This window comes from Gossypium raimondii, chromosome 10 (genome assembly GCF_025698545.1).
Source record: "Gossypium raimondii isolate GPD5lz chromosome 10, ASM2569854v1, whole genome shotgun sequence".
Lineage (NCBI taxonomy): Eukaryota > Viridiplantae > Streptophyta > Magnoliopsida > Malvales > Malvaceae > Gossypium > Gossypium raimondii.
The window spans coordinates 59,740,116-59,760,271 of NC_068574.1; the positions used below are offsets into that span (position 1 = coordinate 59,740,116).

Here is a 20,156-nt window from a genome sequence, read left to right on the forward strand (position 1 = left end):
TTGAACAAAAGTTTAATTAAGCAAAATTGAAAAAGTTAATCTATATTGTTTCATTTTTCAAAAAATGTATATATAAAAGTTAAATTTTACTATTAGTCCCTATATTTTATGTAATTTGTGGATTTAGTCTATTTACTTATAATTTGGTCATTTTAGTCACTATACTTTTCAAAATTTAAAATTTTAGTCCTCACCAAATAATAACTATTAAATTCATTACTTCAAGCTTTGTTATTTCCAGAATCAAATGCAGCAAATATATTATTATATATGTAATGTCATGTCAACTTCTTATTCCTACATATTACACACTAAAAATCCAATTACTAGATTAACGGCTACCATTTGCGTCAAGATTAAAATTTCAAAATTTGAAAAGTATAAGAGTTTGAAATGATCCAGTTGGAGAATATGGACAAAATATATAACTAACGCGTAGTACATGACTAATAATTACATTTAACCAAATAAATTTAAATACTATTGCTCGGGCCAAAACTAAAATTTCAAATTTTGAAAATTTTAAAGATTAAAATTGATCAAATTAAACTACATGAACTAAATCTACTTTTGCAAAATATAGAGACTAATGGCTGAATTTAAGCATCTATAAATATGATCTTTCATAGAAATATCAAATACATGAAAAAAGAACTTTTTTAAAAAAATTGTAGACTATGGTTTTGTTACTACTAATAATAATAGATATTCATACAGTCTTTCAGGCACCAATTTGTCATTTTAAAGTTAATACATCTTTGAATAAAAGATAACTAGGTTCATTCTGGTATTTATATTTTTTTGGGTCCACTTTGATATCTGAATTTAGATTTCGTCAAGATTTGATAATGTAATCAGTGTTACTAGAACAAGAAAAAATTAATTTGTTGGATTGATTGGATCAAGACTCGACCGGTTTAACAGTCCGAACAAAGGGATTGAACCGATTGAATTGAAAACTGCTTGAAATTGATAAAAATCGAAAATTGGGACAAAAATCAATAGTTGAACAAGTTGAATTGGTTTAAATAAATTGTTTATTTTTCAATTTTTTAAATTTTTAATTATTTATTTAATTATTGTTGGTCTAACAGTTCAATTGATTGAATCAATTAAATCGAGAACCGGTGGTTTGACTAGTTCAACCACCAATTTAATTATTAAAACACTAAACTTGACATTATTAAATTGTATCATGTCATCGGTAAAAAAATTATATAATATTTTTAACTTTCAAATGATGATGTGACATAAATAATTTTCAAATTTAAAACTAAAATGATAGCCAAAAATTATATTATTCCAATAAAAATTTAAATGTTTTTGGACGGTCAAACAAGCTATCACCCAGCTTAGTAAATAACTATCATGATTTGGAATTTTCCCTTTCTCAATTTTCCTAAGAGCCAAACAGATAACATACCAAACTTCGTAAACCATATTTCAGCAATCAAAAGCCATTAATTGTCAATTTTCCCTCTCTTTCCCTCGAATAGTTTCTGAACATCATAATATATGTTTCAGGCATGAAATATATAATATTTAACAAAAAATACTCGTTTTGACTGAAGAATGAAGATCATAGTAATTGGTAAAAGCCGGCAATGGACAAATTTTTCTTCCATTGGCGAGCTTAACAATGCTTAAATACTTCAAAAATTAACGAATCCATTGGAGTTTGTTCCCAGTACTACATTCAAAACCCTATATAAATTCCCCTTTCCATGGCATTATCTACTGCAAAACCAAGCTCCACAAAACTCAACAATGGCAGCCCGAACTTCCCCTTTGGCATGGCTTTCACTTGTCATTTTCACTCTTTCCATGTTTATGTCGTGCAGCCATGGTTCCTCTGATAACAGGAAGGTTTACATTGTTTACATGGGGAGCCTGCCAAAGGGCAAGGTTTCAACTACAAGCCTTCACACCAGTATGCTTCATGAAGTTCTTCCCGGGTACTTATTAATTGCATGTTCTTTTGGATTTATTTGGGTCAAATTGTGGTTTTAGTCCTTTAATTATACTCAATTTTGGGATCCATATGCTTTTATAATATTACTAGTTAATTCGAATAAGTAACTTTCTTAATTTTTCTGGTTCAAATGTTGATTTGAATGTTTTTCTTAAAAACAGCCCTTCCAACTCATCATGCTGAAAAAGAGTTTATGATAGAAGTGGTAGGGCGAAGCAATAAAATTAATTTAGGGAGTACAGAGATAAATCATAAATTTTAATAAAATTAAAGTACAATTCTACTATTATACTAACATATAATTTTATAAAATTTTAAAAGACTAAAAAGCATATTTACTATTTTTGGGTGGCTAATCAGCCAAGGCCACTGTTTACCCACTTGTCTATGTCCCTAGAAGGGGTGTTTTAAAGATAAATCCAGTAAGAATTGTAATCGGAACAAATAATAGTGTTATTTATTTGGATTAACTAACAACATTATAAAATTAAAATTAAATTATGCCGAGTTAAAGTATGAGAACTATAACCCTAATTTGAGCATAGTAAAGGATCAAGACCATAATTTGACCATTTTTACCGAGATTTTCTGACTACTTATGAATGAATGCAGCAATACTGTTGGATCAGATGTTTTGCTCTACAGCTACCACAGGAGCTTCAATGGCTTCGCTGCAAAATTGACCAAAGATGAAGCAGCTAAACTGAGAGGTTTTCTCGAGAAAAATTTTCAAACCAAGAAAATACAATGTCTTTTCCGTTTTGTTAGTAACTTTGGGTTTAATCGTATTTTCCAGGAAAAGATGGGGTGGTATCAGTTTTTCTTAGCCAAAGAAAGCAACTTCATACATCAAGGTCATGGGACTTTATGGGATTCAACAGAAAAGTGAAAAGATCGGTTATCGAAAGCGATATCATAGTCGGAATGCTTGACACCGGGATTTGGCCGGAATCTCAAAGCTTTAATGATACTGGATTCGGTCCGATTCCGAGAAAATGGAGAGGAACATGCCAAAGCTCAACCAATTTCACTTGCAACAAGTAAAAACATAATCAAATGGAAATATTCATTCAACCTGTAAAATATTAAGTCTTTTAACAATGTCGCAATTCTCTTTTTCAGCAAAATAATTGGAGCTAGATATTACCGAGCTAATGGAGATTACAGTCCGTACGACTATAGATCGCCGAGAGACTCCGAAGGTCACGGGACTCATACTTCATCGACGGCTGCTGGTGGATTAGTTAGCAAGGCGAGCTTATACGGGTTAGCCAAAGGAACGGCTCGTGGTGGGGTGCCATCGGCACGCATTGCGGTTTACAAGATTTGTTGGTACGATGGTTGCTATGACGAAGACATTCTTGCAGCGTTTGACGATGCAATAGCTGATGGCGTCGACATAATCTCGCTTTCTGTCGGGAGTATTTTCTGGTCAGATTATTTTGATGATACGATTGCTATCGGAGCTTTCCATTCGATGAAAAATGGTATCTTGACATCGAATTCTGCCGGTAATAGTGGTCCCAGTCCGTCGTCAATTACAAACTTTTCGCCTTGGTCTTTATCGGTGGCTGCAAGTACCATTGATAGAAAGTTTGTCACTAAGGTCAAGCTCGGCAATGGTGTGACCTATGAGGTAAGAAAGCTAGTTTATGTTAATTATTCCGGCTTGGACGAGTATTTCGACCCTTGGATAGATCTAGACATTCCTGATACTTATGTCCGACATTAATTTTTAGGGAACCTCTATAAACACATTCGATCTGAAGGGAAAAATGTACCCTTTCATCGCCGGTGCAGCTGCTCCTAACACGTCGCAAGGTTATACATCCGAGGACTCAAGGTACATCTTTTCGACGATAATGTCAAATTTTATGCTATAAAATTAATCCTAATGCAATGAAAATTCCAGGTATTGCGGTCCGGGAACATTGGATGAAACCTTAGTGAAAGGAAAAATAGTTTTCTGCGATTACGACAGCAATGCTGATGGTCCAGTCGAAGCCGGTGCCATCGGTGCTGTGTTCCAGAGTGGCAGGCACAAGGATTATGCTTTCGCTTACGGTTTACCTCTTTCGAACTTGAACTTGGATGACGGAAGAATTGTTTTCGACTATGTCAACACAACAGAGTATTTATACTTTTCATTACCAAACATGATTATGCTTTGTTCAACTTGATTTAGTACATTAATCATTGTTTTATAATTGTCATGTTTGAAATAGAAACCCAACTGCAACAATATTCAAGACAAATGTCGAAGATAATCAGTTCGCTCCATTCGTTGTTTCATTTTCATCAAGAGGGCCGAACCCTGTCACAGCAGACATCCTCAAGGTGAATGTAAAAGAAAAATTAAAGATCAAAATATGTAGACTTAAAGCTCGTACCTCTGTTCTTACTGTCTCAGTTTTCGGATGCAGCCTGATCTTACAGCACCAGGGGTCGACATTTTAGCAGCATGGTCTGAAGCTCTCCCATTGACAGAAACCGAAGAAGATACAAGAGTTGTTTCCTACAACATTATTTCAGGCACATCCATGTCATGTCCCCATGCGACCGGTGCAGCCGCTTATGTTAAATCATTTCATCCAACATGGTCCCCTGCCGCCATCAAATCTGCTTTAATGACAACAGCTTTTCCAATGAGTTCCGAGAACAACATCGAAGCTGAGTTTGCATACGGTGCAGGCCATATAAACCCTGCACTAGCAGCCCGACCCGGATTGATATACGATGCTGGGGAGATTGATTATGTTAAATTCTTGTGTGGACAAGGATATAGTCCTAAACAAATCAAGCTCATAACCGAAAGTAAAACCAAATGTTCAGAAGTAATGAATGAAGCTGTGTGGGATCTAAACTACCCTTCTTTCGCACTATCCACAACTCCCGGAGATTCGGTCACACGAGTCTTTCATCGGACAGTGACGAACGTTGGCTCGCCAGTGTCGACTTACAAGGCGGTCGTTAATGCTCCACCAGGACTCATAATTCAAGTTCAACCTAGTGTGCTTTCTTTCAAATCTCTTGGCCAAAAGCAATCTTTTACTGTGACCATCGGAGCACAACTCGGGAACTCTATGGTCTCCGGTTCTTTGATTTGGGACGACGGAGTGCATCAAGTGAGGAGCCCTGTCGTGGCTTATGCTTCCTTACTCGAATGAATTAATTTTATTGGAAACAAAAAAAAGAAAAAAAGGTATTAAATGTTTGATTTATTTGTTGTGTTTGATGTTTCAATTTCAATGTTTCATGATAATCAATTGTATTAGGATGCAATTGTATTCATATAACTGAGACTGAAAATAAAAAGAATTTAAGGATACGTTTGTTTGGATGTTAAATATTTTCGGTAAAACATTTTCATTGTTTCATGGTGTTTGTTTGGTGAAAAATGTATTATTAAAAGAAATCATTCTCCCCCAAAAAAAGTAAAATCAAGACAACAAATTCGTTGTTAATATTTTCCAACAATTTGTAATTCTTCACCAATGATATACCTTTCTGCCAGAAATGTTGATTACAAGAAAATGCGTCATCATTCTTCACCAATGATATATGTTCCTTCAATCGATTTCTAATAATTCTATCAAAGCTGATCAATCCCCACCGTTGATTACAAGAAACTCTATCAAAGTTGATTTCTGGATGTGTTTCGAGATTAATCATCAACCGATTTCTAATAATTCTCCACATGGTAAAAAAAAAAAAATTAGTATGCATTTAATCCGTACCGTGCAAGGCAAGAAATCATGTCTTGGCTTGAGCAAATTTTTTTATATCCTTAATATTTGTTTTACAATTCATATTTAAGGTTTGTACTTATCTATCTCGAAATTGTTAGTATTCAATATTAGCATAAGCAATATAGCAAAGTATGAACCATATATGAATTTATGTAGTCTGTAGTTGTTGGTATGGATGTGCAAAAGGTTAATTGAGTCGATTTTTTAATTTAATCAATTTAACCAATCATTATATGAAATAATTGAACCGACCAATTTAAATAGTATAAATTGATATAACCGAATCAACTTAATATTAATTAATTTATCTAGTTAATCATTTCGACGTGATTTAAATCAACTGATTTGATTATAAAATTTAATAACTCATAATTTACTGACATAATCAAATAAACTAACCATTTAACCAATTCAGCTAAGTTGATTTTAGCCGACTTCGGTGTGGCTGTGCTTAATATTTATTAAATTCAGTGTTGGTCGGTACTATGAAAATTAAGATTTCCTAATCTATTAATTTACAATCAATTCCTAACCTTAGACTTCCTATATATATATATATATATATTCTCAGTCAATTAATTATAGGAAAAGGCGTTAGGATAGCCCAACCCATAGACATTTTGCAAATTCCATTTCACCAACATCACAATTGACAATTATGATAAATTCAATCTTTCAATTCATCATTCACTAATGTGCCATAAACCTTAATCAAGTTGTAAACATGACTCAGCCATATAACAACCCTAAATTTAACATGACATTACCAATTTCATGTGCATGATTACAAGAAATTCGGTATGAAGGATGGAGGAGTTCCGTAAGATAAAGTAACAATTTAAGTCTACGCCAAAAGTCAGTACTGCACGAAGTAGGCAGCAATATTGTCATTGAAATTGGTTAAACTGAGATGATAATTTAAAATTCCATCAAAACTGAGCAACCAGGATGATAAGTTATTGCAATAAAGGTCATCGTCACGGATGACAAGTGAATGACCATCGTCACCGGAAAATCCGAGATGGTTAGTTATTGACATGTGTTTTGGAGTGTCGAACGATGCTCGAGGGCGAATAGGATGGGTGGGTGGGAACTAAAAATTAAAATCGCATTGCATCATGAACATAACCTTTACATGCATTGATTTATTGAAAGCTCTTTACATTATACTTAATTTGGTATGATGCTATAAATTGAATGCTTAACTGTTTGAACAATTATATATAATAGTTCAAAAATTAGAATCACACTGAGTTGTCATAAGCTCACCTTCCCTTTTCCTTACCTTATAGATAACACAGAAAATTTGGACTTAGAATGGCATTGGAGGAACCTCATACTAGCAACTCTTGTTTCTTTCATTATTATTTAAAAGTTTCATTAAAGTTTTCCTAAATCATTTTTTTTTGTTTATTTATAGGTTTGTAATTACTAATTTTTTTTTATATCTTAGGTTTAAGATTGTTTAGCTTATTAATTTTAAGCATGACACTTAGTTAGTACTTTGATAATTGCATGCTATTTGGTTTAGAAAACTATTATTCTTAATAATGTTTTCCGCTACTTTACAAAATACTTAAAGATTAGATAAGTCTTTTTAAAACCTTAACCGTGTAATTGGATTACTAAGTAAAGCTGATTTGATTAAAGTTTTTTCTTTAAAACTAAAGAGTGGTTTTTATACAATTCAACCCAAGCAAAAAAATGGCTTTATTGGATCACTTTGGTGATCAATGTAACGCCTTTGACTTAGCCGAAGCTCCTAGGTCGGGTCGGGGGTGTTACACTATCAATTTGAAAGTGAGTAACAAATGACAATTAAACATGCTGTTAATGTTTTCCGTCAATTGTAATTAATTTTGATTAGTAAATTAATAAATTTAGCTCTTTATGATTATATATTTTGTATAAATGTTGATAGAATTTGTAAATATTATGGGATAACTTTGTTAGACCAGAACCATATTAATAAAATGTGTAAACTTAGAGGACTAAATTTGTTATTATACAGATAAAAAATATTAAAATTGTGACTAATTGTCCTTCTCACTTTTGAAATTAACATGAATTAAATTGCTTTGATTTTTTTGAGAGAGAACAATTGCTTAATATCAAAATTGAAAGGGACCAAAAAGTTGTTTTTTACCTAACAAAAAAATCATACATCCTATTATACACCAATTTGTCATTTTAAGGGAAAGGACAAATTAAATGTTTTGGCAAAGGAAGCTTGTACGTCGTGATTTGGATTTTCCCTTTCACAATTTTCCTAAGAACCAAACAGAAATCTAGCAAATTTTCATATATATATTTGCAATCTAAAGTCATTATTTGTCAAAAGTACTTTCAACACCATTCCAGTATTTCATAAATAAATCTTGCTCGTGCAAAAAAAAAAAAAAAATCTACTCGAAGTGTCGAGTGGTAAACGTTTTGTGTTCGATCTTCAGTTGAGAGCAGTTTTAGGTTTGATCTTTAGACAATTCTTATTTCGTAATAGAGTTGAGCGAAAAATCAAGAAACTGAAAACCGAACAGAACCATGATGTTTAGATGATTTTTGAAATACAAGTTTAAAAACCACAATTGCTCGAATTAAATCGAATAGTATTCTATTTTATATTTAATTATAGCTCATTTTAAATTTTTTATGATATAAAAATAAAAATTTTATATTTAAAATAGTAAAATAACTTAAATTTTCTATATAATTTTTTTTCAAAAATACTACATTTGAGCTATATATTAAGTTTTATTTACTTAAAAAATTTTCTTAAAAGAAATATTTATGAAAAAAACTTTACCTAATAATATTAAATAGCTATAAAACAAAGTTTATTTTGTTAAAATAAGTCAAATAAACTCAAAACCCAAAATTAGATTAAAATATGCTATTAATCCCTATACTTATCTAAAATTTTGAGATTTAGTCCTTGTACTTTAAAAGTTAAAATTTGAACCCTTCTATTTTTTTAATTTAAAATTCTAGTCCAATCATTATTTTTCTTTGTAATTTCTATTAAAATTTCTCAACTTAACATATTTATTTTTGTCAATCATATACAATTTTACATGAGGAAAGTCTAATCAATATGCTATGTTGACTAATTTTGGTGGAAAATATTAATAATGTTAATGGTTAAACTTAGTTTTAAATAAAAAAATAAGAGCACTACTTTTAGCTTTTAAAGTACAATTACTTATTTTTAGCTTTTAACCCTAAAGTTAAGAAAAAATGAGAATCGAAGCAAACTGAATTATCATAGATAATTTAAAAATCTAAAAACACCAATTGAACTAAACCGAACTCACCCTAGAGACTCCTATTATTAAAAGAAGAAGATCCCACTTAAATAATACATGTTTCAGGCATGAAATGGTGACATTCAAAGGCTTTAATGAAGTTCTTAAGCCAAAACATATATATATATATATAGATACATTCAATTCGAATGCCAAATTACATACGACAAATTGAAAATTGTTTAATAAAATTTTCTTGTAATCAACACTTTTCGGCAGAAAACAGCATGCTTCATACATTTCTAGAAGCCGGCCAATGGCCAGGGATGGATCCATTGACGAGCTTAACAATGCTTTCGTTTTGTTTCATTAATTAATGTAAACAATTATATAAATGCCCCTTTCATTGCATTGGTTATTTGCTAACCCAAGCTCGAAAACTCATCGATGGCAGTCCGGACGTGTTCTTCGACATGGCTTACGCTTGTCTGTTTCACGATTTGCTTCCTCGTCGGCTGCCATGGAGCTTCCGATACGAATGAGAGACAGGCAAATAGATAAAGAAATCCGAGCTGATTTTGGTTGATTTCGGAACTCGAATTAGTTCTAATGTGTTTAATTGTTGTTGGATTGAACCAGGTTTACATTGTGTACATGGGTGACCTTCCGAAGGGTGATGTCTCCGTTTCGAATATTCATATCGGCATGCTCGAAGAAATCGTTTCCGGGTTTGTCGATTATTATTTTGTTATTCCAAAATTTTGCGCCTTTTAATCGACTTCCGATTCGTTGATATTTAACATAGGTTTATGAATTATTTATACAGTGTTGCATCGGATGTTTTGCTCTATAGCTACCGTAGGAGTTTCAATGGATTTGCAGCTAAGTTAACCGAAGATGAGGCAAATAAACTTAAAGGTATTAATCACTCTCTTCTTTGTGGTGTCTAATTATGGTTTTAGTCCCTCTATTATGCTGCAATTGGGATTTAATTTATTTATTTTAATTCAGCATAATTTAGTGGGTATAAATCGATAATTTTGTTAGTTATACTATCGATAAAGTGATACCTTGAAATATTTATTAGTTCTTATCACTTTAATGGAAATATGATGTTCAATATTTTCAGAATTGGATTAGTGGTCAAACAAGTCAAATCACCAATTTTTAATTTAACTGGTTCAGTCACTTGTTCAAACACCCAAAAAAGAAAAATTCTGAAAAATAAAAAATTAAAAACTCAAATAAATAAAAATAAATACATAAACATCAATTAAAATTCTACATTCAATTAAAACATTAGCATTATCATTTCTAATTTGTAATTGAAGTATTGAACTACCAAAACAAACATTAATGATATGTATGATAAATTAAATCATTGTCATTAATCCATTCTCAAAGCTAATATATACATTAATTTTAATTTTTCTCTTATTAGTATTGAATATAAGAAATCAAATAAATAAAATATAAAATGCTTCCTCGTTTAATATATCACTATTTGCTGTTTGGTAAATTGAAAATTAAGTATTGAAAAATTAAGTGCTAAAATATTAAGTATTTAAAAGTTAAGTGCTAAATTTGAATTATAAAATCTTTTGGTATGTTTAATATAATTAGACTATTTGATAAATTTAAATATTAAATTATGAAAGTTTTATTTTATATTTGTATCCTTATAGTTCAAACATTTAATGTTATTTTAAACAAATTTCTATTCTTAAATAATATTTTATACATATTAAAAATTCAAAATAAATTATACTCTCAATAAATATGAATATTATAAATAAAAAATTTAAATATTAAATCGGAGTAATGTGAAATTGAGTTCAGTATCTTAGCAAAGTAATTAATTTAAATGATCTTACAATTGATTTGCTATTTCATCTTTTAAATTAATCATAAAATTTTGATCTTTCAATTTCAATATCAATGTTTAAAAAACTATTTAATGAAGAAGAGAATGAAAAGTACATTTGGAACGTAAAATAATGTTATCATTATCTTTGTTCGAACTAGTATATTTGTCCCTTCTTAATCTAACCAGTTAAACTGATTATTCCAGTCCGATTCCAACAACATTAATACTGTTATCAGTTTGGACTAAAATTTCAGCATAATAAAAGGACTAAAACCACAATTAGAAGTTTTTGGTAAATTACGGATATATTAAAAAGAAATTTTTGGGTAACTAATTTTTAATTTTTTTTTCCAGGAAAGGAAGGGGTTGTATCAGTGTTCCCTAGTCAAAAGAAGCAGCTCCATACATCAAGAACATGGGAATTTATGGGATTCAACAAAAAAATGAAAACATCAATCATTGAGAGTGATATCATCATTGGAATGCTTGACACTGGGGTTTGGCCCGAATCCGAAAGTTTTAACGACACTGGATTTGGTCCGATTCCGAAAAAATGGAAGGGCACCTGCCAAAAATCGGCCAATTTCACTTGCAACAAGTACATAATCGAACTTAACATTAAGGAAATAGTTCATTAGATCATGAAATATTGGCCTTTAACAAGGTTTTAATCTGTTTCAGTAAGATAATCGGAGCTCGATACTACCTGACCGATGGCGATAACGGTCCGGAAGATTTTATATCTCCAAGAGACGCAGAAGGTCATGGGACTCATACAACATCAACAGCTGCAGGTGGCTTAGTTAGCCAAGCCAGCTTATTCGGCATAGCCAAAGGAACGGTTCGTGGTGGGGTTCCGTCCGCACGTATCGCGGTGTATAAGATATGTTGGTCCTATGGTTGCTCTGATGAAGGCATTCTCGCTGCATTTGACGATGCAATAGCTGACGGTGTTGACATAATCTCTCTTTCGGTAGGGAGTTCTATTCCATTTGATTACTTTGAAGACTCGATCGCGATCGGCGCTTTCCATGCAATGAAGAAAGGGATCCTCACTTCGAACTCCGCCGGTAATGGCGGTCCTACTCCTGGATCCGTCGTGAATGTTTCACCTTGGTCACTAACTGTGGCAGCTAGTACGATAGATCGGAAGTTCGTTACGAAGGTGAAACTCGGTAACGGCCAAATTTACGAGGTAATTAGAGGGATATTCATAACTCAATTCATGTCTTGAATTGAATTACACTTAAAATTTTCTTCCTATAGGGTGCCACTATAAATACATTTGATCTCAAAGGAAAAATGTACCCTTTCATCTACGGGGGAGATGCTCCGAATTTGACCTTAGGCGTCGCATCTGAGTTTTCCAGGTATAGTGCAGACGATATGGTATTAGTTCAGTGTCATTGAATGTACCTTGATTTTAACGAAATTTTGTTACAGGTATTGTTTTCCAGGGGCATTGAATGCGACATTAGTGAAAGGAAAGATCGTTTTTTGCGAGTACTTCACCGATTACGAAGGTGTATTGGAGGCCGGAGCCCTCGGTGCGGTGTTTCAAGATACAGGAAACAAGGATTTTCAATTCAGTTACCCTCTACCTTTTTCCACCTTGAATGTGAATGATGGAAGAATGATCATCAACTACTTGAATACAACAGAGTATTTTCCTATTTCCTTATATAATATTGGTTTAATTCAAATTTGGCCCCTCTAGTATGCTCAATTTAGGATATAGTCATTATACTTTAATTTGATATAATCTAGTCTTTACTCATTGGTTGTTCTAAATAGTTAATACCATTAACTATTCTAGTTAAAATGCAAACTTGAATTTTTCTTAAAAACTTCCCTTTTGATAAAAATAAAATTTCATGTCATATTGGAAGGGTATTTTTAAGAAAAGAAATCCATGTAAGCATTTTAACTAGAATTGTCAACGTGAAAGTACCTGACAGCTCCTCTATTATAGAGATTGGATCAAATTAGTCCCCTACTATGAAAAGAAATCAAATAAGGCTAAATTTTAACATTGTTAACATTTACTCAATTAAAAAGTAAATGTCATTTTTAAATAGTAAATGGTAATTTTATTAATATTTCTTCTTATTTGATTGTTTTAATAGTATAGAGACTAAATTAATTCATTTAATAGTGGAGGGACTAATATGATAAAGTCCCTATAATAGACGGATCTATTGGTAATTTCACCAATAATAAATGGTCTTTAACTATTTGGACTAACTAATTTCATTATAAGAGTAGAAGATCAAATTATTTGAAATTAAATTATAGGGACTAAAACTAAATTTCTGCATAGTAGAAGGACCAACATCATATTTTGACATATAATATTCAATTATAAAGAGTTTAATCAATGGATTCATATAATTAATTTAGTTTAATTACTTTCATTTGTTTATTAGGAATCCAACAGCAACAATATTCAAGACCAGCCAAGACAATAATCAATTTGCCCCTTTTGTTGTTTCATTTTCATCTAGAGGCCCTAACCCTATAACAACAGATATACTCAAGGTAATGATGAAATGATGTTTCACAATTTTTTCAGTTAACTTCCTTTCAAAGTTTCTAATTTTCTCAATCCGAGACTAGCCTGATCTTACTGCACCCGGGGTCGATATCTTGGCGGCGTGGTCAGAAGCATCCACCGTGACAGAAGACGATACCCGAAGAACTCGTTACAACATTATTTCGGGTACATCCATGTCTTGTCCGCATGGGACCGGGGCTGCTGCTTACGTTAAATCATTTCATCCGACATGGTCCCCTGCTGCCATTAGATCTGCTCTAATGACAACAGGTAATTCATTAAGGCTATTCGAGATCTGGGTTCCGGATTACAACATCTAACCATATTTCATCTACTCTTTTGCAGCTATTCCGATGACTTCTAACAACAACATCGAAGGTGAGCATGCGTACGGGGCAGGTCACATAAACCCTTTACAAGCAACCGACCCCGGATTGGTATACGATGCAGGAGAGATCGATTATGTTAAATTCTTGTGTGGACAAGGATATACCATTGCAAACATTCAACTAATAAGTGGAAATAGTAGCAGTTGTTCCGAAGAAACGGATGGTACGGTGTGGGATCTAAACTATCCGTCGTTCGCATTATCCTCAACTCCTGGAAAATCAATCACTCGAGTCTTTCATAGGACAGTGACGAATGTCGGCTCAGCAGTGTCAAATTATAGGGCGGTAGTTAACGCTCCGCCAGGGCTCATAATCCAAGTTCAACCGAGCGTGCTTTCTTTCGAATATGTCGGTCAACAACAATCGTTCGTTGTGACTGTTGGAGCTGAACTTGGGAACTCGATGATCTCCGGTTCTTTGATTTGGGATGATGGTGTTCATCAAGTTAAGAGCCCCATTGTCGCTTATGCTTCAATAATGCTATGATTATGAGATATTTTATGTTTTTATTAATCTCTCAATCTGTTTGTTTTTATGTTTTTATCAAATAATTTAATGAACACAGAACAATGAAATTGGTTTCATGTAGTTGAAAAATATGCAAGTGCGATGGAGAAATAAATTAATTTAGTTCTTCATATTATTGTCATCCTACTGAACTTATTTTTATGTACTTGTTATTGAAAATATCTATAGATAAGATTGTATGAAATTATTACGTCTTGTCAAAATATATCATTTCTATTAAAATCATGTTACATATGTAAAAAATTTAAGCTCAAGTTTGACTCGCAAAGTTCATTCATATACCTATTTCATTATTCAAAAATAATAAAAATAAATTATTAAAATAATTTTACAATTTTTCGGATATTTTTATACAATTTAACTGATACCAAATTAATCGAATGGGTTGCTAACTATTATTGGAGGATAGTTCTTTGATGAAGTACTCAAACGGAACTTGTAGAACACTGCCTTCTAAAATTACACTTTCTTTTATGGATTGATCTATGCTTTTAAAAAATAATAATTAAATATCACGTATAGAGTAATTTTCCAATAATTAAGTGATTTATTGAGAAGATATTGCACTCTTAGTTGGACATATCAATTCCATTCCAACTTCCAAAATTTGATACATTAATTCGAATCTAAATTTAAATATTTAATTTAATTAATTTAAATTGAATCGTATTTATTCAATTTAATCATAAAAGGCCACCAAATTAAATAAAATGTCTGAAATTTAAAATGATTCAAACAATTATTTCGAAATAATCAAAATTCGAATGTGAAACCAAAATGAACCAACATTACTATATCTTAATTTCTCTTGCCAGCTAGTAATTCCAGTCACAATATGTAATTTTCTCTTTGAAATTTTCCCGAGAGCCAAACATAAACAGACTAAATTCTATCTCAGACCATTTCTTAAAATCTTAATTACGTATGCATCTCAAGTCCATTTTATGTTCTTTCGAACATCATACACAACTAAGCTTCGCAACAAGAACATAGTAAAATGATGCCTTTAGAAGCTTTTGTTTGTCGGCGGGACTAACAAAGTAAAAAAATTCCAACAATTCCCGCTACATTCACTGCCTATATAAACCCCATATTCGCACACTGCTTAATCTATCAGCAAAAACCTCTCCAATGGTGATTCAAGCTTCTCTTGTGCAATGGCTCAAGCTAATCACTTTTGCTTGCACCTTGCTGGCAGTTAGTTTCCGTGGGGCGGCATCCGATTATCGAAAGGCACATAAGTCCCTTATGCATTAGCTATGTTACTTCGACACTTCATTTGAGTTCGAATAGTATAAATGTTTTCATTGAATGGTTAAGTTTGTTGAATTCAGGTACATATAGTATACATGGGTGACCTTCCAAAGGGTGAATTTTCAGCTGTAACTCTTCATAATAACATGCTAGAACAAGTTGTCGGAAGGTAAATTTGTCACAAACATTACCGGTATGGTTAAATAATTAGATGAGATTGACTAAAATTCATTTAAAATTTAACAGCGGCGCATCGGAGTTACTGCTACATAGTTACCGAAGGAGTTTCAACGGCTTCGCCGCCAAATTGACCAATGAAGAGGCAGAGAAATTGGCTGGTTTGTTGCCATTGCCTCATATTTTTTATTCAATCCTAATATTTTTATCATCCTCCCATATGAACTCTCGATTTGAATGAATAATTGGACCGCTCGACAAGTCTAATCGCAACTGTATAACATAGAAATTTGGATAAAAATGCAAAAAGTTTCAAGTCTCAACCGTACTAATGAATATAGAACTTTATTTCAGACATGGAAGGGGTTGTTTCTGTTTTCCAAAGCCAAAAGAAGGAGCTCCACACGGCAAGATCGTGGGACTTCGTCGGTTTCTTTGAACATTCCAGACGTACGGTGCTGGAAAGCGACATCATAGTAGCTGTCCTCGATACAGGGATTTGGCCTGAATCGGAAAGTTTTGACGATAAAGAATTCGGTCCTCCTCCGAAGAAATGGAAGGGCAATTGCCAAAAGTCGTCTAATTTCACTTGCAACAAGTAAATATGATTGAACATATGTACTTACACAGATTATATATATTATGATATAAAATCTTAGCAAAATTTCCAACATCACATGCAGTAAAATAATCGGGGCAAGATACTATCGAGCTAAAGGAGATTATCCTTTGGAAGATTTGCAGTCACCGAGAGATTCCGTAGGTCATGGGAGTCACACTGCATCGATAGCTGCTGGTGCTGTAGTTAGCAAGGAAAGTTTATACGGATTTCGTGCAGGGACAGTTCGTGGAGGAGTGCCATCAGCTCGTATCGCAGTATATAAAATCTGTTGGTACGATGGATGTTACGATGAAGACATTCTCGCAGCATTCGACGATGCTATTGCAGATGGAGTTGACATAATCTCCCTTTCGGTCGGAGGATTCTTTGCTTCTGAATATTTCAGTGATTCGATCGCTATCGGAGCTTTCCATTCGATGAAAAACGGGATACTAACATCGAATTCAGCTGGTAACGATGGTCCTTATTATGCTTCTGTTGTAAACATTTCCCCTTGGTCTCTCTCGGTAGGTGCAAGTACCATAGATAAAAAATTTCAAACTCTGGTGAAATTGGGTAATGGTAAAGTTTTCAAGGTAATAAAACAGACTTGTCCATTTGAGTAAAAATATTATGGAGTTTCGGGTATTAGAAGTTATATTGCATTTTACATTTTTACTCAAAAAATGAGCATATTAGTCCATGTATGATAGATTAAAGAGCAAAATAATACTTTATCTTAAAATTTAATCCATTTCTACTATTAAAAGCCGCATACTTGATGGAATAATCAAATAGTCCACATGTACCTCATTATAACTTACAGATTAGTTTTTATTAGTAGAAATGGATTAAATTTTAACAGAAGAATCAATATATTCTTTGATCTAATGTAAAAGTATTAATTTACCTATTTTTGAGTGGAATGGACAAAATGCAATTTGACTCTTAATACAAGGGTCTCTATGATACTTTTAACGTTGATTTCATGTTATTTTACTACAATCTGTATTGGCAATACTGATAAAATTACCTTGTCATTCATAGGGAACTTCGATAAATACTTTCGATCTTAAGGGTAAATTTTATCCTCTCATATGGGGTGCCGATGCTCCGAAATATAGTTCATCAGAATCCAGGTAATATTTGCTGCAATTCTTCGGTTAAATTCATAAAAAAGAAATAGAAATTCATTGTAAAATAAATGCAGGGTTTGCTTGCCAGGCTCCTTGAATGAGACCTTGGTAAAGGGAAAAATTGTTCTTTGTGATTACTTGGATTTCATGGAGGGACCATTACAGGCGGGAGCTGTTGGTGCTCTAATTCGAGACGATGGATTCAAAGATTTCGCCTACACTTTCATGTTGCCTGCTTCGGTTCTTGGACTAACCGACGGAAGTGACATTTTGCACTACATTAATACAACGAAGTACCATCACTATAACTTCAAGATCAGTATCATAAATTATTGAATTTCACTAATATGCACCACAAACAAACTGCGAAATAGTGACGGATTAGAAACCATTTCTAAAAGCAAAAAACCGTCGGTATAGGTCAAAAACAATACTGATGATGAAAATGGGTATTCTGACAAAAGAATAACCATGTAACATCCATGTTGATTTTCTTTTTTGACAAAAACGCTACTGTTGGAATAGATTTAAAAGTCTATACCGACAGTTTAAGCATAAATAGCAATTGTCGGTATAGGTACCATCCACTATAGTTGATTTTCTAATACCTATACTGACAGTAAAATCGTCAATATATTTGAGTAAAATTCTGATCTATCTCCTTGAACTTATAGAAGCAGTATGAATTGTCAGTAAATGTTTATATGGTCAAATTCCTATTATAACCCTAAACATATAGTGACGACTTTTACCATCATGAATACAAATATACCGATGGACCATCAGAATCCAATTGCTAATATTTTAGTTTGTTTACAGAATTAATTAATTTATAAATCGATGGATCATCAGATAATTTTAGTTCAAAGATTTCGCCTACACTTTCCCTTGCGTGTTTCGGTTCTCAAATTAATCGACGAAAGTGAAGTATTGCACTACATTTATACCATGAAGTAGCATCACTATAACTTCATGACCAGCATATTTCACTAATTTTGTTTCATTTAATTGTGTAGGAAAGCAGAAGCAGCAATACTTCGGAGTACCGAGGAGAAAGACGAACTTGCTCCCTATGTTGCTTCGTTTTCATCGAGAGGACCCAATATTCTTTCACTTGACATCCTCAAGGTATAAATTGAATCTATAATAATCAACCCCTTTGATCGATGTTCAAAGTTTGTGACATTTGAATATAAATTGCAGCCGGATATAACAGCACCGGGAGTTGACATATTAGCAGCGTGGTCGGAGGCTACGACCGTGACAGGGGTCATAAATGATAAAAGAATAGTTCCATACAATATAATCTCTGGTACTTCAATGTCTTGCCCGCACGCGACAGCTGTAGCGGCTTATGTCAAATCATTTCATCCGACTTGGTCCCCTTCGGCTATTAAATCAGCTCTAACGACAACAGGTACTAATACCATATTTGCTGTTGGTGAATCTTATATATGGTTACTAACCAATATCTTTCTCTGTTTTGCTACAGCATGGCCAATGAGTCCTAAGACAAATACCGATCTCGAGTTCGCGTATGGGTCTGGTCTTATAAACCCATCATCGGCCATCGATCCAGGATTGGTCTACGATGCCGGGGAGATTGATTACATTAAATTTTTGTGCGGACAAGGGTATAGTTCGAAACAACTTCGCCTTGTTACAGGAGATAATAAAACCGGTTGCACGAAAGCAACAAATGGAAGTGCATTGGATTTAAACTATCCTACATTCGCATTAGCTGTTAGTCTCTCAGGAGATGATACATACTTCAGTCGTGATTTTCATAGGACCGTAACCAATGTCGGATCGCCGGTTTCGACTTATAATGCCATCGTTAATGCTCCGAAGGAACTCGACATCAAAGTTAAGCCAAATGTTTTGTCGTTCAAGTCCATTGGAGAAAAGAAATCGTTTGTTGTTACGGTTGCAGTGAAGGTTGGTCTTCCGACGGTCTCGGGTACTTTGGTATGGGATGATGGTGTGCATAAAGTAAGGAGTCCCGTTGTTGCCTTTTAAACCATGATTTCGATTACCAGTAATAAAACTAAGGGGATTGCTAATAGTAATGATAATCTCTATGTATGTACATATTGATGTTGAATAAGAAATCAATGGAGAAATTGAAAATTCTCCTCAATAAATGAATAAAAATGTATTTTATCATCATGGCTTTATTAATAAATTGGACCTTAAACTATATTGGCCTAAATTCCCGTATTGATTTCTGAGTTTTGGTCACTTACTTCAAAAAGATACAAAATGACCATTAAACTATTCAAAAAGATATCATTTAAATCACTGAACTATTCGAATTTTTTTTAATAACTCGCTGAGTTGTTAAGTTTTTTTCTAAAGAAAAAAAATTTAGCTAGCGAGCTCCAAGAGACAATTCAAAGATCAGTACAATGGACCGGTGCCCATCAATAAGTAGAAGAACATAGTTTAGATCCATGTCGATCTTACAATCAGTGTTGGAGATTGAAAAAAAAAAGTTGTTTAGATTTTGATTTACAAATTCGTGATGTTCAAAGTTGTTTCATTAAAAAAATGAACTGTTGAAGAGTAGAAGAGAAAGAGCTTTCAATTAGTGTAGACTTGAGCAAAGAAGGGTATACACTAATAATTTTAACAGTCCAATGACTTAATTTATTTTTAAATACAATTAACATAATATATCTTTTAAT

At 32.9% G+C, this 20,156-nt stretch overlaps 3 protein-coding genes across 3 annotated transcripts; all 3 read left to right on the forward strand.

The window, feature by feature from the left end:
• Positions 1–1,854: 1,854 nt before the first annotated feature.
• LOC128034024 (cucumisin-like) lies at positions 1,855–5,139 on the forward strand. Its single transcript, XM_052622555.1, has 8 exons — positions 1,855–1,955; positions 2,585–2,682; positions 2,769–3,012; positions 3,095–3,608; positions 3,712–3,815; positions 3,885–4,103; positions 4,198–4,309; positions 4,396–5,139. Exons 1-8 carry the CDS (start codon positions 1,882–1,884, stop codon positions 5,137–5,139), a joined length of 2,109 nt encoding a protein of 702 aa, XP_052478515.1. The 5' UTR covers positions 1,855–1,881.
• Positions 5,140–9,605: 4,466 nt separating this feature from the next.
• LOC105775704 (cucumisin) lies at positions 9,606–14,374 on the forward strand. Its single transcript, XM_052622929.1, has 9 exons — positions 9,606–9,691; positions 9,790–9,881; positions 11,185–11,428; positions 11,512–12,025; positions 12,097–12,200; positions 12,274–12,492; positions 13,257–13,368; positions 13,447–13,654; positions 13,730–14,374. Exons 1-9 carry the CDS (start codon positions 9,618–9,620, stop codon positions 14,257–14,259), a joined length of 2,097 nt encoding a protein of 698 aa, XP_052478889.1. The 5' UTR covers positions 9,606–9,617; the 3' UTR covers positions 14,260–14,374.
• A 1,070-nt stretch (positions 14,375–15,444) lies between these two features.
• On the forward strand, positions 15,445–19,488 carry LOC128033673 (cucumisin-like). Its single transcript, XM_052621602.1, has 10 exons — positions 15,445–15,534; positions 15,636–15,724; positions 15,802–15,893; positions 16,087–16,330; positions 16,416–16,929; positions 17,381–17,472; positions 17,544–17,762; positions 18,486–18,597; positions 18,673–18,886; positions 18,962–19,488. The coding sequence occupies exons 2-10, from the start codon at positions 15,651–15,653 to the stop codon at positions 19,486–19,488; spliced, it is 2,088 nt and encodes a 695-aa protein (XP_052477562.1). The 5' UTR covers positions 15,445–15,534; positions 15,636–15,650.
• The last annotated feature ends 668 nt before the right edge of the window (positions 19,489–20,156 follow it).

Excerpts from the sequence above, each read along its gene's own strand:
- LOC128034024 (XM_052622555.1), top strand. The coding sequence starts at position 1,882 with ATGGGGAGCCTGCCAAAGGGCAAGGTTTCAACTACAAGCCTTCACACC. Across the intron at positions 2,683-2,768 it reads TGAAGCAGCTAAACTGAGAG|GAAAAGATGGGGTGGTATCA; the intron begins GTTTTCTCGAGA and ends CGTATTTTCCAG. Across the intron at positions 3,013-3,094 it reads ACCAATTTCACTTGCAACAA|CAAAATAATTGGAGCTAGAT; the intron begins GTAAAAACATAA and ends TCTCTTTTTCAG.
- LOC105775704 (XM_052622929.1), top strand. The coding sequence starts at position 9,618 with ATGGGTGACCTTCCGAAGGGTGATGTCTCCGTTTCGAATATTCATATC. Across the intron at positions 9,882-11,184 it reads TGAGGCAAATAAACTTAAAG|GAAAGGAAGGGGTTGTATCA; the intron begins GTATTAATCACT and ends TTTTTTTTCCAG. Across the intron at positions 11,429-11,511 it reads GCCAATTTCACTTGCAACAA|TAAGATAATCGGAGCTCGAT; the intron begins GTACATAATCGA and ends AATCTGTTTCAG.
- LOC128033673 (XM_052621602.1), top strand. The coding sequence starts at position 15,651 with ATGGGTGACCTTCCAAAGGGTGAATTTTCAGCTGTAACTCTTCATAAT. Across the intron at positions 17,763-18,485 it reads CACTACATTAATACAACGAA|GAAAGCAGAAGCAGCAATAC; the intron begins GTACCATCACTA and ends TTAATTGTGTAG. Across the intron at positions 18,598-18,672 it reads TTTCACTTGACATCCTCAAG|CCGGATATAACAGCACCGGG; the intron begins GTATAAATTGAA and ends TATAAATTGCAG.